The sequence below is a fragment of the Pseudorasbora parva genome, chromosome 8, assembly GCF_024679245.1.
Source record: "Pseudorasbora parva isolate DD20220531a chromosome 8, ASM2467924v1, whole genome shotgun sequence".
NCBI classification, from domain to species: domain Eukaryota; kingdom Metazoa; phylum Chordata; class Actinopteri; order Cypriniformes; family Gobionidae; genus Pseudorasbora; species Pseudorasbora parva.
The window spans coordinates 15,697,529-15,717,425 of record NC_090179.1 but is presented as its reverse complement, the minus strand read 5'-3'; the positions used below and the strand labels follow the sequence as shown (position 1 = coordinate 15,717,425).

Below are 19,897 nucleotides of genomic sequence, written 5' to 3'. Positions count from 1 at the left end.
TTACAAACACTCTTCAAAATATCTTATATTGTGTTCAGCAGAACAAAGAAACTCATACAGGTGAGAAAATGATGACAGCATTTTCATTTTTGGGTGCACTATCCCTTTAACTACTATGCACTTACATCCACAAATAAGTACAATGTACTTATTGTGTTCATATTGCAAAACACTTTTGCTGATTGAGGTGGGATATTGGGAAATATAGGGACCGGTGTGGTGGTATGGGTAAGTTTAAAGCTGCACTATGTGATTTTTATCGTCCACTAGAGGTCGCTATTCAAAACAAAGGCTTAGTTTGATGATGCCAAGTCTGAGCTCATAATCTTGGGACATGTGGTCTTCACCTCACAGCCGGTGGAGAAGAATCGGGATAGGACTCGGGCAGAAATCATGTTGATGGATGTGATTATTATTAACGTTACTGTAGTATGAAGCAGAGCAGGACCGAGTGTTGAGGAGCTGAGCAAGGCCGCTGGAGTGATTGTTATGCAAAATCATGGCTCGGGAGCAGCGGGACTTTTATTATGACGGGACAGAGTCGCCAGCACCATTTCCATTTTTCCGGTCATGAGTATGAGGTAACGCAGCTCTGTTTATCATATTAGATACATTTAAGTGTGTTTAAAATGATGTTATGACGTAACTCTGTGCGTTCGTTCAACTCTGTGCGTTTGTTCAGCGGCTGCTGTGACACTTGTTCACTCTGCTAAGAGTAAAGCGCTTCTGCCAAATAAAACCGGAAACCGAGGGTAACGCAGATATGACGCAATTGTTGGAAACATTTGGGATATTAAAATAACTCAACTGAACAAAATATATAACACTGGCCTAGTGTTTTTTGGATATTTTACTGCAAAAATACTACATAGTGCACCTTTAATGGTAGGGTTAGGTGTAAGGGAAGTGTCAACAGTGTAATTATAAATGTAACTTCAGAAATTAATTACAGATGCAGATCGTTTTAAAAATGTAAGTGCAAAGTACAAACATGTATTTACACAATAAGTTTGCATTGTATCAAATGATTTACAATTTAAATGTTATTACATAAGGCCACCAAATATAAAGTGGGTCCATTCTGTTTTATTGCATAGATTGCATTGCACTGAAAATATAAATTCCCAAATAATCTAGTAAATAAGCTATTTATTTATCTATATACTTTATTATTTACAACATTGTTAATGTTCAGTACAATATTTGATCTCTCGATCCAAAAGTCCATTTCATGACTTTGGTGAAATTTTTGGGGGGAAAAAGGAAAAAGGTTGTCATTAGGCACTTAATAGAGCTGTTAATGAGCACTTTACAAAGTATTTGTATTTTTTTTTTCATTGACTACTGTAATAATAATGATAAGTAATCATCCACTTCTGTTGTGTGGGGGAAAAACATGAAAGGAGGCAATGCGATTTCATATTTGGGAACTATCTATTTGATAAAAATACTTTATGGATAAGGAGGAAACCCGTCCATATAGAGCTTTAATAATTTACAAATTGAAAACGGGCACTATGACTCAGATACAGTCAGATAACGCAATGACAATGTCCAGGTGCCGAATAAATAAGGGCTCAAACATGACTGTCTTGAAGATTCAGGTTGACAGAAATTCTCATAACAAGACACTGGAGATTCCTCTTATTTGCAGATAAAAACAAGGCCTTAAACATCTGTCACTGAGTGTTCAGCAGTACTGAAGGATGCAAGTGTGAATCATTGTGTCCATAGCAGCAAAAATGGTTTCCTAATGGGACAGGGTCACATAACAGATCATAACTAACTGAGGTTATCTTTAAGGATAAAAAAGTCCTACATTGCAGTATGTGTTATGAAATGAAATGCACTTTTTATGAACAGAGAATTCATTTAAATCATACACCCTTGGTAAAAATACGACCACCGCTACTCCACATGGTCGCTGCCTTCCCCGTTAATCTGGACCACCACGTGTTCTTTCTCCACTGCATTGGTGGTGTGTGTGTTGGGGAGTGTTAGTGGACAGGGCTGCGTGTCAAAATAGCGCATGCTTTCGGTTTTGTTCCGGCCTTTTCCGTGCAGAGACGTCACCTTGGCGAAGCAGCTGCCGTACTGGATCTCGTCGGGCAGGTAGGACGTCCTCTTATGGTAGCCAGAGCCCGTGCTCTCCTGCGAGGCGGTGAGGAACACCACTAATTCAAAGTGTGATTGGCTGGTTGGGGCGTTGTTTAGGGGGCTGGATTGAGTAATGGGGTGATAAAAAGTCAAGGGTGACAGGAAAAGGGGGCAAGGACGTGACCCCAGGTGATCAACGGCGAATTCCATTGCGGTTTGGTGGAGCTCGTGATCGTCACGTTCTTCGTAGAGAACCGCGCTCACGGACACGTCAACCAGCGGCCTTGGAAGCAGATTACACACGCGGAACATCAAACAGCGATGACCTCTGACCTCACACACTACGGCCTGAGGGCTGAACAGGATCCCACCACAGCGCTTCTGAGGGCGGGAGAACTTTGCCACAAATGCACCTGACGAAGCAAAAAACGGATTTTAATTTAAGGAAATAGAGTGAAAAAGAACTGAATAAATTAATTCATAATTTAGTAAATTATTATTATTATTATTATTAATAATAATAATAATAATAACAATGAAACCACAAATGCACCTGTGTTATTAAAGGATCACTCCACTTTTTTTGAAAATAGCCTTCTTTTCCAAGTCCCTTAGAGTTAAACAGTTGAGCTTTACCGTTTTTGAATCCATTCAGCTGATCTCTGTATCTGGCGGTAGCACTTTTAGCATAGCTTAGCATACATAATTGAATTGAATTAGACCATTAGCATTGCGCTCAAAAAAATGACTAAAGAGTTTAAATATTTTCATATTTAAAACTTGACTCTTCAGTAGTTACATTGTGTACTAAGACCAACAGAAAATTAAGTTGTGATTTTCTTTAGACCGATATAGCTAGGAACTATTTTCTGCGTAATATCACTGCGCCGCTACACCCATGGTGCAGCAAAGTTCCCTGATTATTACTCAGGAATGAGAAAATAGTTCCTATCTATATCGGTCAAAAAATCTAAACTTTTCATTTTCCTTTGGTCTTGGTACACGATGTCTACAGAATAGTTACGTTTTAAAGGTCCCGTTCTTCGCGATTCCATCTTTCAAACTTTAGTTAGTGTGTAATGTTGCTGTAAGAGCATAAATAATACCTGTAAAATTATAAAGCTCAAAGTTCAATGCCAAGCGAGATATTTTATTTAACAGAAGTTCCCTTTCAAAGCCTACAGTGAACGGCCGGTTTGGACTACAGCAGGACGTGCAGGGATGTAATGACGTCACTAGAAACGTTTGTTGACTAACCCTCCACCCACAAGAACACGCAAAATAGGGGCGTGGTTTTGTTGCTCTCCCACGTGGAGAAGAGCGCGCATTCAGCGCTTGCATCTCCCCGTTATGGTAAGAGGCGGGACCTTTCCGGGCAAAGTGCGCTAAGCTGCTGTCCAATCACAACACGGGAAGCGCTGGCCCAATCAGAACTCGTTACGTGTTCCTGAAGGAGGGACTTCATAGAACAAGGAAATCATCAGGCCGTTTTTAGGACAGAGGAAACAGCGCTGTACAGATAAGTAAATGGTGTGAAAACTACTGTTTTTGACAGTAATCCGATTCAATGGTGCTAAGCTATGCTAAAAGTGCCACCGCCAGATACAGAGATCGGCTGAATGGATTTAAAAACGATAAATCTCAACTGTTTAAACTCTAAGGGACTTAGAAAATCAGCCTATTTTCAAAAAAAGTGGAGTGATCCTTTAATAATAATAATATTTTTCAAGACAAAGTTTGAATGTTGCTTGAATGGAGTCTTGTATGATGTTTTTAGGTGTTTAAAAAGTCCTTATAGTTAGACAGACCTATAGAAATGTGTAGGCCTATCTGTGTTTTTTATATATATATACTTATTTCTAATACATTTAGATATAATAATGGGTGAGAAAAAACTTCATTTTCCACAATGCATGTATCTGTTGGATTTCTCTGAATTGTATTTCCTATTCATTTCCTTCATTCATTTTAAAATCACACTCATAATTCTTAAATACATATTTTTGCTTAGTCATGGTCTGAAGTCATTGACTGGTTTACATGAAAAGTCCTCCTCTGCTGGTCAGTTCTGTAACTACACCAGTATAGGGGCAAAGGCGTCTTTCTCCATTGAGAGTCAATACATTTTTTTCATTTTATTATAGTAAAGGTTTTCAGAAAGCATATATAGAATTCGCTTTGATGACAAATCACAGGATAGTTGAGTCACATGAATCACATGGTATATGCAGCTCAGCTGATTGGCCGGTTCACAAAACCTGTATTTAGAATTGAGTGTCATTGAGGCAAGATGGCAGCAAGCAGATTGTGTTCTTAACCCCTAGGCCAGCAGTCAAGCAACTGCCATTAAGAAGACACACACATGTGCGGTTGTTGCTTGGGAAGAGCGTGCATGTTCAGTGTTCAGTGAGAGCTCTGAATGTGCACATTGTGATATATTCATAGTGAGAAAGCTCGGTTTACATTCTTCGCTATTCTCGATGGATGTGGGAAAAGCGTCTGCACCCTGCGGCTCAAACTGCGCTGTTGCCAAGACAAATCGGAGGCTTCGGTTGTGGGGATCTTGAGCTGGCCGAGAGTCTGAGAAAGGGTTGGGCTTGAGTGATCTATTGGATCAGGATCTGCTGTCTCTCAAAGCTTTTGATCCAGCATACAGCATGTTTTTGGCACGATCTAGCCAAGATGATGTGGTTTAAGAAGGCAAGGAAAGTGTGTACTGAGTCTTCTCAATCTGCCAGCCCTGCATGTGAGGGATTGCTGGATCTCATGCCCTTGCCGCAGCCAGATTAGATCTGGCTTGCGGTCCTGAAAAACAGGAAGATGGTTGTGGTAGGCTGGAAGAGTGCTTCCTGTTAGGCCATGTTCACCCTTACCCCATGAGCCTTCCATTCCTTCCCGACCTCTACGCTGAACTGGAGGAGTCGTGGAAGAAGCAATATTCAGCCCAGATTGACCTGTTACATCATTTGCGTAACTATTATCATTTGAACTACCCTGTGGAGGAAGTTCTCGCCCAGGGTGAGTCATACTCTTTGAAAACTCCTGCCCTGCAATCCAGGCTGCTTCAGACAACCTCATGCTGCTAAAAGATTTGGATCCGGGCCAGGGACTGTCCCTGAAGCAGTGGCTGAACTGCGATGCACCATGGATCTAGTTCTCCGGGCCACTGAATAAACAGATGCTGCTATCAGTCACTTGATGCCAGCAATGCTTGTCATGGAGAGGCATCTGTGGCTGAACTTGGTGGACATCAGGAAGAAAGAAAATGTTTTTCTTCTCAATGCCCCATTCTCATCCTCAGAACTTTTTGGCACATCTGTCGAGTGGTTGAAAAGTTAATAGAGACGAGGGCAGCATTAGAGGAAATACATCCCACGCTGATCCAAAACCCCACCTAAAGCCTTTGGTACCCCTTTTCCACCAGAATGAACCGGGTGCCAATTCATAGCCAGTGCTTGTACCAGTTAAGAGTTGGTTTGACTGATGAGCCTTCTAAGAACCAGTTTGGCTTTCCACCAGCTAGAGAGCCAGCACCGAGCCAGGTCTTACGTCACTCTATACGTCTCATTTTTCACAGCAATGCTAGCGAGGTAGCGGGAAACACAAACACACCAGGCTTGTTCGTTCTTGCTGCGCAGACTGATCCGCATATAATATCAAAATACTGCATGAGCGATTCAAAATCATAAGGAGTCTTATGCTCTCACTGTACTTTGATGTCATACAGCGATTGGTCTGTGCAGAACCGATGCATCTCGAACAAGCCTTCTGTTACTATTGATGCACATGGCTTTATGATCCTACATCGGCATCAAAAACACAGCAAATCCAACGCATTCATGCAGCTCGCCGTAATTTGTATAGACAGAGATTACAATCGAGCAGCCGTTAGCTCAATTAGCTGCTATTTAAACATTCGCGGATCTCAAGTTTGTGTTGGTCTTTTTGGTCCCGGTAGCCCCGCCCCCAGCCGCTGACGCAAGCGGTTCTTACTTCTAGACCAGCAATGTTTTGCACTACTTAATAACCACTTTTCCTGGCTCTGAGCTGGTGCCTTGGGTGTGAAAAGACATTTTTTTTTTTAAAAAACTAGCATTTTAAACTAGGCTCTGGTTCCAAACCAGCACCAGCACTGCCTTGATGGAAAAGGGGTATGGGGCTTCTGGCCTGCCACAGCCCAAGGTCCGATTTTAAAGGGTTAGTTCACCCAAAAATGAAAATTCTTTCATTAATTACTTACCCTAATGTCGTTCGACACCCGTAAGACCTCTGCTCATCTTCAGAACACAAATTAAGATATTTTTGTTGAAATCCGATAGCTCAGAAAGGCCTTCATTGACACCAATGTAATTTCTTCTCTCAAGACCCATAAAAGGCACTAAAGATGTCGTTACAAAGCCAAATTCACAGTACAGTGGCTCTACAATAATTTTATGAAGTGACGAGAATAGTTTTTGTATGCAAAAAAACTACGAATTAACGACTTATATAGTGATGGGCCGATTTCAAAACAAAGTTTCGAACTGTTATGAATCAGCATATCGATTCATGATTCAGATCACTTTAAGAGTATTAAAGTAGGACTAGACTCCCTTGTGGCTCTCAGGGTTGAGCCTCTCTCTACTCAAGGCCTCCCTTTGGAGAGGGGGCATTATCAGTGAAGTTAGCCGCTGTGGAAAAGCATGGCTCTCTTTGGTAAGCTGCCATTCGAGTCAGAATTGATTGAGATGAGGTACTTCCCCAGAATTATTGGCACTGCCTAGGTTGATATTGTAATTTTAAAGAAAGGAAAACTCCCCGTGGCAAGGCATTTCCTGAGAGCTGTCAGACAAGAAAAGACTGTCACAGCCTAGCCATTTTTTTCATAGCTCTGCCATTGGGGCTAAATTAGCCCTCAAGGGAGGAAAGAAGGTTCCAGTGAGACCGGGACTTTAACTGCTATAGAGGCACAAAAGGTAAGGGATCTTCTCATTTTTTTGTGGGAGATAATGACTTAGGGAACCACTAGACAGTCTTTGTATGTACATGCCCTGGATGGAAGGAGTCAATGTATGCTATACCTATTATGTTTCTGCATATTTTCACCAAGTGAGGCAGGCATCCCCGCAACATGGAGTGGGTGACACCGGATACGATGATACCCATAGCGTCCATCCAGTGTCTCATCAGAGGTAAAACTAATATACCTATTATCACTGAATCAACAAAAACTGAGAATGATAATGTAAACATGCTTGTGATAGTTTTAACGTTTCTAATGTGGTGGATAGGTTGATGTACTGTTGCTAATCAACTGCAGTCTAGGTATTTTAATATCTAATATGAACCCAAAAAGCTGGACTTCGAACTGAACACAAGTACCCCAGGTTTCAATATGTTAGTTCAGTAGCAGGGTATTTACAGGTTCTTCTACATTTCCTCTGAGGGTTTCCGTACCAGGATCATCTGCTCAATACAAAGCCAGAATTGTGATGCATTTACATTCATTACGCCATAGTTCAGAGGCAAAGTACTCGTGATGAGTTTTAACATATTAATCAATGACTCTATTATTGGCATTTTTCTCTGACCTTAAAGCATGTGAACTTAGGATTCACATGACTTTCTGTACATTCACCTTTCGTCTTTATCTAAGCCTTTGTGAGATTCTCTGAGGCAACTAAGGGATGTCTTTCCAGGACATATGTTGGTCTTAAGTTACAGTTCTAGTTACCCATAAACAGGGGGGATGTGCTGAAATAGTCAACAGACATACAGTATATGTAAAAAAAAAAAATTGGAAATCGAATGAAAAGCACAAAAAAAAACATCTGCAAAATTAAACCGCTAAATAAATTATTTAGTAAATCATTTACAATAATAATAGTAAGTGCGGGTGAGTAAAATATCAGGGCATTTTAATTTTGAAGTTAACTAATCCTTTAAGATGTTTTGTGAACAAGACCCCTGTGCATATCTCTGCAGTAAAGTAGAAGACTGTGGTGTGTACCGGTGATGAAGGCCTCGAGCATGAGGCCAAGCAGCATCTGCAGGGCGAGCAGCGCTATGGCGGTGGGACAGTCAGCGTTGGGGTACATGGTGCCGTACCCGATGGTCAGCTGCGTCTCGAGAGCAAAAGAGAAGGCAGCGGTGAAGCCCGTCACGTGTTTGACGCACAGCACGTGTCCGGGCGGTGGGGAGTCGTGGTCGAGGACGTCCAGGTCCCCGTTGACCCGGGCGAGCAGGTACCACAACACTGCGAACAGCAGCCAGTGAAGCAGGAAGGAGCCGCAGAACGCCAGCACCACCCATCGCCACCGCAACGCCAGCCACGTCCCCCACATGTCCCGCAGGGCACCGAACCACGTCTCTCTGTAGCCTGGGGCATGGCCTTGCATCAGGCTCCGTCCGTCCTTGTTGACCAGTCGCCGGCGATGAGTTTTGGCCATCAGGGGGCACGAGACAGCCTTTTGGTCACTGGTGGTGCTTGTCATGGTGATGGAAAGTTGGCAAGGGGCTGTCACCTGGAAAGGTGAGCAAAGAGCACCTGATATCAGCTACATATTTCTACACATTTACACATGGAAATCTAATGTTCTTTAAAGGATAGGACAACTATATTTTAAATATAACTGTGAAAATTAAAGGCACATGTCATTACAAACCTGTATGCTTACCTGTTGTTACGCTTAAAGGAGACATTTTGAAGATTTTGAACCAGGCCGGATGTTTTGCTCACATTTAACTTAAGTTTACTAAATCTTAAACTAAAATAAAAAAGTCTCCTTTTGGGTTTAGAAGTACATGAGGCTTGATAATGTCAGATTTTCGGGTGAATTATTCCTTTAACATCTCAATAAGAAATCTGCCATTTCAACTGCCCGGTGATTTAATTGCTGATGTTTCTCAGTGGGGTGTGTGTGTGGAAGGGACAGCAGGAATGTGTGTTTAATCCACTCTTTTTTTTCCGCTGTCTCTCTCTCTCTCTACCGGACGACTGCAAGTAATTAGTCTGACACTAAAAAGCAAAGCACTGAAATAATAATAAAAAAGAAGGAAAAAAAAGAACTGCAGTAGCACATTGTGTCACATTAATTAATGACATTAAATTGTGTGCTAGAGAACCAGATGAAGAATAGTGTTCCCGTCCCTTGTATAACAAGTAAAATGTGTCTGTAAATATTATGCAGGCGCACAAAATGTAAGTGCTTGAGCGTGTTTGGATGCAAGTGCTTGAGGTTAAACTGTAAAGAAGAGGAGAGTATCACATTTTAATTTATCAAATGTTAACTTGCCCTCCGGTTTCTCTCCCGGTATGGAGAGTAAATGTTCCGCGCTTCAGGATATTTTCCTGATGGTGGAAAATTACTTTGGTGAAGATGGGTCAATTTTTTATTTTTTATTTTTTTTTATTTTAGCATATTGACTTGCTAGAATTGATCTTAAGCATGTCCTGACCGTGGTCCCTCCCTGGAGCTAAACTGGGATTTCGGAACTTGGGAATTCCTAAAATGCTATGGTGTTTCGGGTGACCTTATAATATGACGACACTTTCACCGTATAGACCCTTTTGCAATATTATACAGTCATATATTTACTAGGAAAATATGTTCTATAGTTAACAAGTATGTCAGTAAGATATTCATCTAGAGAAATGAATATTCAACAAGGTAAAAATTGATCAAAAGTGATAGTTTAGACATTTATAATAATACAAAACAAAGAATCAAGAAAAAGCACAACTTTTTTCGAAACTGATAATAATAAGAAATGTTTTTTGAGCATAATATCATCATATTAGAATGATTTTATAATACTCAAAACACTTCATTTGTTTGAGGACAAACTTAAATTAAACACATATGTTCAGATAAATGTAATTGTTATGAGTATTTTTTTTGATTTCACAGCACTGATATATTTCAAGTAAATTGAACTGTTTCATTGTTTTGAGTTTTATGAACTAATTTCCTTTCATTTAGACTAACTTAAGTTAACTGAAATGCGGTTAGGATTTTTTACATTTCCCAGCATGCTTTGCCCATGGCACTCAAAACGGAGAGTGAATGCTAAAATTATTTGTTATATAATCTTTTGTGTGTGTGTGTGTGTGGGTGTACAAGGTTACTGCTAAGGGAGATACAGTAGTGATTAATGTTTTGTTATGCTAATTCAGAGGTACTGTTTTTTTTTTCCACATTTTTTTTAAGAGTTACCATCCTGGTGACGAGTTGAGCATGCAGCTTGTTTTGAGAGTTAGCAAATTAGCATTTTCAGTTTGTTATAGATCGCAAAATATTTATGTTGAGATAACTTCATAATTTTAAGTCAAACGTATGAATTAGCGTACTCAAATATTTCAAGTTAAGAACAATAAAACATTACCAAATTAAAATCTTTCTTAAACTTTGAGTTGCTTAACTTAAAAACAGGTTTGAGTTCTGACAACTCATTAGGGTTTACAGTTAAGTAAATATCTAATTTGATTTTCAAGAACTTAAAATAAAAACGTGAATTATTTCAATTATGTTAATTGCTATCAATATGTATTAGTTTGCTAATTCTGTACCTCAAGTTAGGAGCAATTAACATGCACGAGTAGGCGACTACAAACCCCAAACCTGACATTCTGCTTACTTAAAATCGGGAATCATAACTCAATAACATTTATGTAACTGATTACCACAAATTGGTTTACAGTGCATGTGACACTGAAGACTGCAGTAATGATGCAGAAAAGTCATAGGAATGTACATGTATTCTAAATTGCGATGATATTTCACAATATCAAAAGAATGCAGCTTTGGTGAAAATCAACGTTAAAAAAATATTACCGATGCCAAACCTTTTCTATTAAATATGAGTACAATAATTTGCTTTATATCAGTTAATGTCTATGAGAAATTGGGCAAAATGCTGCTTTAAATGAAGGTGCTAGAACACAGATCATGTTCATTCGGGCCAATTTAACCCCAGGTCCCTCTCCATGAAGTACACTTTTGATTAGACAAGGCCATGAATATTTCCTGTACTTCAAGCCCAAACATCATTAGAAAATTCATCACATGTTAATCACGGTAGACTGTGAAGTACATCTTATAGCTGGCTTCTGTTCTATATGCTGTGCATGTTATTCATGTGACCACGTCTGGCCACAGGGCGATAAAAACACATCTCTCTTTATGTACTGTGTTCCACAGATGAACTCCTAACTGATCGTGTCAGCAATACATTTAGCGTCGCACAATCTGTTTTGCTAGTCATGCTTCTTAATAATAATAATTCATTTTATTGAAAATACTAATGCTATCTAGTTGACAGTGTGACGGTGGTCATATTTACAGATGGGACTGTGAAAGTTAGCGTAAAAAATTGCTTTTTATAAGCATGGAAATATATTTTGTCTTTTTTCTTTTATACCAAAACAAATGTTATATCGATGTTATGTTTTACAAAGGATCGTGAAGCTGGGCTTTTTGCACATATATTTCTGTTAAGTCTGTAATGTCAGGATATTTCTGTTTGCCGTTATGTCTTGGTTAAACATTTACCAAATACTTAAATTTGATTTGATAAAGTTTGATTGAAATCTAACTAAGGACATCATTTTCTTTGCATTTCAGGATTAGCTTTTCTATCGGTCCTTTATTTCCCCCCTTTCATATCTTTGATTGACATCTCACTGGGCTCTGCAATTATTAAGCTACCTCAATGACACATCACCTTGTGAATGCTTACTTTGACACATGAGAAACAATAGCAAAACAATGAGTAGCTGGTTCCTGGATATAAGATTAACCTGGACCTTTGTGTGTGTGTGTGTGTGTGTGTGTGTGTGTGTGTGTGTGTGTGTGTGTGTGTGTGTGTGTGTGTGTGTGTGTGTGTATGTGTGTGTGTGTGTGTTTGTGTGTGTGTGTGTGTGTGCGTGTGTGTGTGTGTGTTGAACTATCTTTGCGGTGACCGGTTTGAGTGTTAGACCATCAGAGTGACGAGTAAAGAGATGATTGGTTTTAGATGGTTTTTGATTGGTTTAAAGTGGGTTTAGGGATAAGGCTATAGTTAGGTAAAGGGTAAATTAAAGGAAAGGGTTCAGGTTGGGGACTTATTTGTGATGGGTAGGTTTAGGGTAAAGACCTAGATATTGCATCGTGTCAATAAATATCCTCACAAAGATAGATGTACAGGAATGTGTGTGTTTTGTGTGATGCCCCAAAGATAGTTTTATCCGAAATCCGTGTCCTTATGGGAAAAGTGTTGGGTCCCCATGAGGAAAACAGCTTATAGCTCACAGCAAGTGATGTTTTTGAAAAAGTAAACGTTTTGTGTGATGGGTAGGTTTAGGGGTAGGCTTAGTGTTAGGGGGAGAATACACAGTATATACAGTATAAAACCATTACGTCTATGAGAGTCCCCACAAAGATAGTGAACCAGACGTGTGTGTGCGTGTGTGTGTGTGTGTGTGTGTGTGATATGGTTGGCTTTGCTGTAAGTTACTGTATAAGAACTGTAACTGCTAAACTTAAGCACATGTCATGGTTTTCATGGTTTACTTAAGTGAGCTCCACGATTAATTAGAATGGAAAAAATGTGTTTTGTTTTGGTGACTTTAGTTACGACTTTAACCAGAGATTTGGTCTGATTAAAACTGAGTGACTCTCCACTGCACACAGTTCAATGTGTCAGAGTGCAAATGAGTCTGGTGTGCTCATGGGTAAATGATTATTTCAAGTGTGTGTGTGTGTGTGTGTGTGTGTGTGTGTGTGTGTGTGTGTGTGTGTGTGTGTGTGTGTGTGTGTGTGTGTGTGTGTGTGTGTGTGTGTGTGTGTGTGTGGTGGGGGGTATGTGTGATGAGAGTCGAGAAAGAGGGAGAAGAGAATAGGGAGAGATGTGGATATTCATAGGACATTTACCCTAAAAATCAACCTTGGAAATACAAAACAAATTCATTTAAGTATCCTTGCCACTTTTTTCTATATAAAAAAAAGACAAAAAAGCATCATAACACTATAAATACTATTAAAATAGTCCGCATGACTCTTAATTATATCATAGCTGTGTGTGAGGAATTTAGCGATTTTTTAATTTAATTTTACTAAAAAGCTATATTTGGCGTCAAATGAGCTTTGATGGAAAGGGAGACATACATTTCAGTCTTCAAAGTCCTATAGACTACTTTTATGTTGCTATTTTCCAGGGAAGAAGACACGTCATATTGGAATGACAATTTTTGCTTTGGGTGAACTATTCATTTAAGACAAAAAAAGCATAGATGTCCAGAAATGCATCCTTGATGAATAAACAACGATTCACTAACACGCACATGCAAACACAAACACTGCCCTGTGCTGATCTGGATGCTGATTTGTTTTCAATAGAGAGTTTGTCTTCAGAGACTGCGATTAGTCATGGTCACCCATGAAAGAAATTCTATTTTTCTTTTCTTGCTAATAAATCTTATCTAATAATCTTTCTTAAAGCATAAAACATATCCATTTTTACTCACCAAATTTCTCTCTTTAAGGGTTTATTGAGGATTCCTCAGTGTTTTCCGACAATGTGTGAAACTTTCTGAGAAGTTCAAGTGGGATCTAGATTGTGAGGAACTCTAGATCCTTGGCCGGAGTGTAAAACCAATCCAGATCCTTCTGTAGGAGACAGCAAAGAGTCAGATGCACGGAGGAACTCCAACAAACACACACAAATATAGTGAGGAGAGCCGGCCCTGAAACTCATTGGTCACATTACTCAGCATGTGGCCAATTAGGAGTGCTTTGGAGAGGAGGAGAACACCTAGAGTCACTTCTCTCTCTCTCTCTCTCTCTCTCTCTCTCTCTCTCTCTCTCTCTCTCTCTCTCTCTCTCTGTGTGTGGTTGTATGATGAAAGGAACAGTACAGTAGCTTTTCTTTCTTACCCATCTTTCTGACGGTGATTTGACTGCTAAACTTCTTGCAACTACCGTTTCTCTTTCGGCTGAGGAACAAAAACAGATTTTGCCCTTTTTTTTGTTGTTTCTGCTTGAGTGCTTGTGTTAATGCCTACGTAGTATCTCTCAGAAGAAGAGAAGCTCCAAAGTCTCCATTTAATCTCAGTGGCATCCTGGAGAAACAAATGAGGTTTAAGAGATCTCATTGGCGATATTGCACTTTATTCAGCACTGAAATGCTAATAAATTATATTTCTGGTAATGATGTGAGGCTAATCGTCAAATTTGCGAAGGAAAACGGTTGCTTGTGGGAAACTGCCGTGTTATAATAGGACCAGCTCAATGAAATGAGAGCTCTACAAAAAAATAAAGCATTGAAATGTCAACAGTTAAGTGTATTATGGTGATTTATGAACAGCTCAGGCAGGCTCATCATTTTCTGTGGCATGGCATTTGAATACAGAATGGTTGCATCACACATCAGATGCTCTCAGTTCATTACAATGATTAGAAATCCAAAGGGTGATCACTGTGGACTAGATAATAGATAACAGCTTACAGCTAGCTACATTCTGTAGTTAGCTAAAGAGCAAGCAATGTTGTTAACGACGAACATAGCAGTCACACACACACACACACACACACACACACACACACACACACACACACACACACACACACACACACACACACACACACACACACACACACACACACACACACACTTATTTGTTGTATTGTCATACTTTCTCCATTTTCACTAACAATTATTCATGACAAAATTATTGTGTCCTCTCCACGGCAAAAAGGCTTACTTTCTTGTTTCCAGTCAAAATATATATTACAAAAATCTTAAATCAAGATGTATTTACTAGATAAGCAAAATGACGTAAGATGTTTAGTCTTGTTTCATGGGGAAAGAGTTTTTAAAGCTCAAACCAAGTAAAATGATCTGGGTCTAGAGATTAAAAGGGTTGGTGAGAAAAAGGAGCGATATAAAAAGTTGTCTGGTTTTCATCCTGAGAGTTGTGTCCTTGAATATGGAGTATAGAGGAACAATATGGTGTCAGAAATGGATAACCCACGACAGACAGAGTCTAGTGGCCAAGACAATAAGTTGGAGCAGTTTTAATGGTGGGGAGAGTGAGAGCGGGGGACCTGTGGAGCAAGAGAGAGCGAGTCAGTGAGAGGTAACAACAAGCTAGCGACAAGCTAAAAGCACACAGCCTGTACCACATACTTACTATCACACAACTGGGACCATTCGACTTCGAGCCAAGCTCGTGGCCCACATGGATTAAAACGGGCGAGAAGGCTGATGATATTCTGAGCTCACCGTACTTGACAGAAGAGAAAGAAAATGACTTTGACGAAGTAAAAAAGGTCTTTGATGGACACTTTGTAGGAGTAGATAATGTAATTTATGAATGAGCCAAGTTTAATAAAAGATGTCAAGAAGTTGGCAAATCTGCAGAAAATTTTACCCACTAGCTGAACATTGCAAATATGCCGTTTTATGTGAGGAAATGATCCGAGATAGGGTTGTCGGCTTACGTAATGCTAAATTGTCTGAAAAACGCTGAAAAGCTACAGCTATAGTTCAAGTGAGACAGCACGAGGAAGTGAAAAAGCAACAAGCTCTTCTGCGCTCAGCTGATTCACCAGGACAAACAGCTGCACTGTCTCATAACAGTAAGAGACAGGCCTAAAGAAAGAAATATTTTTAATGCTTAAAGCCATTCTCAGCCTCAGCCTATACCTCAACTATGCCTAAAAAGCGTGGGAAATGTGGCAAAACCCCTAAACATTAATGGACTGAATGGCCAGCAAAAGACGGTGGTTGTAGAACATGTCAAATGAGTGGACACTTTCCGGCGGTGTGCAGATCAGCTCAAAAGTTGGATTCAATTGAAGAGGATGAGATGGCTTATCTTGGGGCTGTTGACTATCCACAGTCAACCACATGGACTGAAATACTTATCATAAATTTGGGCCTATTACATTTTAAAGTGGACACGTGTGTATGTGACTGCTATCCCAGAATCAGAATTTACACAGAATAGATATGGCAGACTCAACGCCACGCAGACGCTTGCTGGGCCCCATCGACCAACCTCTGGATGTGACCAAAACCAAATAAGTGCATTCGGTCATTCAGAGAGGGGACAGAAAGATTGAGGAGGTGGTGTTGATTGTGAAGGCCCTGACCACACCCTTATTGGGCCTCCCAGCTATCTGCAGACTACAGATGATCCCTTATTTACGATGCAGAGAAACACTTCCACTCATTTTACCAATATGTATATGAATGGGTAGGTAAGTTTAAAGGGGAGTACAAAATCTCTGCCCCGTGCTGTGTAGCCATTCCTCTCCGGGCCAAAGTCAAAGAGGAACTAGACCGGATAGAGAAGTTGGGGGTCATAGCCCGTGTTGACGAACTGAATGAATGCTGTGCAGGCATGAACCCATAGTGAAAACATCAGGCAAAATTTGCATTTCCATGGAATTAAAGGGTTAGTTCACCTAAAAATCAAAATTCTGTCATATCGTATCAATTCATGATTCGGATCGCCAATGTCATGTGACGTCAGCAGATTGGCAGTTTGACACGCGATCCCAATCATGAATCAATACGCTGATTTATAACCGTTCTAAGCTTCTTTTTTTTAAAAAAATAGGCCCATTACTATATAAGTTATTACGTTTTTTTTTGCACACAAAAACTATTCTTGTCACTTCATAAAATTAATGCAGAGAGACTGTAATGAGATAGACATTGTAACAACGTCTTTAGTGCGTTTTATGGGTCTTGAGAGAGGAAATGACATTGGTGTCAATAAAGGCCTTTCTGAGCCATCGGATTTCAACAAAAATATCTTCATTTTTGTTCTGAAGGTAAACGATGGTCTTACAGATGTCGAATGACATTAGGGTAAGTAATTAATGACAGAATTTTCATTTTTGGGTGAACTAACCCTTTAACCTGTCTGAACGATAGCGTCATCAGAGAGAGAGACACATCTTACCTGCTTTGGATGAAGACACTGGCCAAGCTGAAAGGAGCCAGAGTCTTCACAAAGACATCAGGCTTCTGACAGGTACAACTCCACAAAGACTCAATGCTGTCGACCATGCTCATCACACCAGAAGGTCGCTACTTCATCAAAAGTTTACCTTTTTGTACCGGTGCCCATACACTTCTAAAAGGGGATTTCTCAGCTGATTGATGCCATTGATCTGACCGTAGACCTATGTCATGGGGAGCACCCCGGCAGAAAGTGTTCCAGGAGATAAAAAAATGATTGGGGTCAGAGACCCCGTAAAGCCCAAATCTCGAAACCATGGTGTTGGCTGATGCCTCCCTCTTCATATTGACTAGGAGGTTTCTTTACACAAAAACAGACAGACGGTAAGTGTAGACCTGTTGTCTTTATTTCTAGAAATCTGACCCAAAGCCGAATCAAGACCGAATCAATGCCCAAATAGAAAAGGAGGCTTTAGCTGTGACCTGGGCATGTGAGCGCGTGCGAGTGGACTGGACTTTACCATAAGAACTGATCACAAGCCACTCATAACACTCCAGAGCATTGGATGACCTCCTGCCAAGGATTATCAGACTCAGATTTAATTTCGACATCATCCATGTTCCAGGCAAAAATCTAATAACAGCTGAAACCCTGTCCAGAGCGCCTCTTCCAGCCGCAGGAAGACCTGGAAAGGGAATGCAAAGCTTACCTGGACAGCATAGTAGAAAGCCTGCCAGCCACACCGACAGATCAAGGTATCAACAAATGCCTAGCTAGGGCCAGAGAATCAGTCTGGGGGCCATGCATCACATCCGCTGTAACGCAAATGGTTGAGAGATATGAGATTTGCTCATGCGAAGGCCAAACACCAGTCGAGCCTCTACTCATGACTGAAATCCTAAGCAGACCATGGCAGACGGTCGCAGCTGATCTTTTCCAATGGCAGAATGGGAACTATTTAGTCATGATAGACTACTTTTCTTGCTATATTGAAGTTTGGATCCTACATGGCTGGCAGCATATGGAGGCCCAGAAGTGCTTGTGACGGACAATAGTTCTCAATTCTCCTGTCATGAATTTCTCAGTTTGCACAGGATTATGACTTTACCCATGTGACAAGCATCCCCTGTTACCCCTGCAGCAATGGGGAGGCTGAACGGGCCTGAAAGAGGTAGATTTCCACAAAGCTCTTTTGGGCTACAGGAGTGGCGCACAGGAATTCCCCAGCTAAAATACTGATTGGGAGGAGAATCAGAACAGAAGTCCCAGTGTTACCGGAGCAGTTACAACCACAGAGGCCTGATCTTGAGAGGTTCAGAGAAAAGCACATGGTCAACAGCAACAAACGTTCAACCGGAGACACCATACTCAAACCCCACCACCTCTCCATCCTGAACAGCTCAAATCCACATGCAAAAGAGGGACAGTTAGTCCTGCACCTACACCATGCTCGTACGAGGTGGAGACCCTGGATGGAGGATGGCTGTGACACAACATCAGGTGACAGGACAATGACTAGGTCAGGGAGACTGGCTAATGCTCCTGATAGACATTTGAACATGAAACATGTATACACACCACAGAGGATAAGAAAAAAGGTCATCATTTTCAGTTTGAAAAGTTAAATTTTTATTAGAAAATCCATGTTCTGATTTATTGAATCTTGCATTTAGTTTAAGATAAAGTCTACAAAAGGGCTACTGTGAAGTAAAATGCCTTCTGTTAGTTTCTCACTTTTAAATTTGAAAAGGATTTGAAGAAATCTATAAAGTTATCAAATAAGTGAGTGAAATAACGAAGTAGACACACTGTTGGATGTATTCCATCATTTTAAGGATCTGCCAAAATAGTTAAACTTTAATCTAAAAGGAGGAGATGTAATGGCAGGTTATGGCCAGGTGGGGGCTAGAGATTAAAAGGGTTGGTAAGAAAAAGGAGAGAAATGTTGTCTGGTTTTCATCCCGAGAGTTGTGTCCTTGAATACAGAGTACAGAGGAACGATACAAGTAAAATGCTCTTAAAACAAGGATATTATACGTACCCCACTAATCTTACATGTTTTAAGCAAAATGACTATAATTACCCCACCCCCCCACATCACCACCACCATGAAACAAGACTAAACATCTTATGTCATTTTGCTTATCTAGTAAATACATCTGGATTTAAGAATTTTTAGATTATTTTGGACTGGAAACGAGACAAAATTACTAAGTAAGATAAGCCTTTTTTGCAATTGTTGCTATTTACTCACCGTGTATTGTTTTAAACCGGCATCGCTTTCTTCTTAGCAGGGAAACTTAACTTCCATAAAAAAGTGACAGCCATACAAAATATATGAAAGTGAGTGAAATATATTATTATAAATTAAAATAATTGCATACATTATCCTGTTCAAGAGTTCACATACCACATGTTGCCTCCACGAGCATCAATGACCGTTCGCAGCCTTTGTGAAAGTTGTGCAGTCTCTCAATTGTCCCGAGGCAAAGCTGGGCCTCAACATCTTTGAGAACTGTGGACAGAACTCAGACGTGCAGCGCATGCAAGGCACTAAAGAACTTCCATGACTTGCAGTTTTTTTGTCAACAGCAATAATTTATGAATTTACTGCCCCTTTCATAGTCAGATGTTAATGGATGTCGGAAGGATTTATATATGATAGGGTTTATGATCATCAGCTATGGGGATTCAGAGTTTAGAGCTCAAGGAGGAATTACTGAATAAGTTAGAAATGTTGTTCTCTGTTTAGGGAATCATTATTATTATCAAAACATAAGCATCAATGTATTTCACTCAGCATATTCAATGCATTACAGGAGTTAGATATTGGATAATAGATATTGTTTAAAAAAATATGATCTTTTAGAT

At 40.2% G+C, this 19,897-nt stretch overlaps 1 protein-coding gene across 3 annotated transcripts; it reads right to left on the bottom strand.

Annotated features, from left to right (window-relative positions):
* Positions 1-776: 776 nt before the first annotated feature.
* On the bottom strand, positions 777-19,624 carry kcnj13 (potassium inwardly rectifying channel subfamily J member 13). Of its 3 annotated transcripts, XM_067450201.1 has the most exons (5): positions 19,437-19,624; positions 19,281-19,330; positions 13,580-13,721; positions 8,087-8,600; positions 777-2,510 (listed from the first exon to the last, which is right to left on the bottom strand). In XM_067450201.1, exons 4-5 carry the CDS (start codon positions 8,568-8,570, stop codon positions 1,909-1,911), a joined length of 1,086 nt encoding a protein of 361 aa, XP_067306302.1. In that variant the 5' UTR covers positions 8,571-8,600; positions 13,580-13,721; positions 19,281-19,330; positions 19,437-19,624; the 3' UTR covers positions 777-1,908. The 3 variants fall into 3 exon arrangements, with proteins under 3 accessions (XP_067306302.1, XP_067306304.1, XP_067306303.1); XM_067450203.1 differs by lacking the exon at positions 19,281-19,330; XM_067450202.1 differs by lacking the exons at positions 19,281-19,330; positions 19,437-19,624 and having other exon boundaries at positions 13,580-13,845.
* Between the last annotated feature and the right edge of the window lie 273 nt (positions 19,625-19,897).

Excerpts from the sequence above, each read along its gene's own strand:
- kcnj13 (XM_067450201.1), bottom strand. The coding sequence starts at position 8,570 with ATGACAAGCACCACCAGTGACCAAAAGGCTGTCTCGTGCCCCCTGATG. Across the intron at positions 2,511-8,086 it reads GCTCGAGGCCTTCATCACCG|GTGCATTTGTGGCAAAGTTC; the intron begins GTACACACCACA and ends TTGCTTCGTCAG.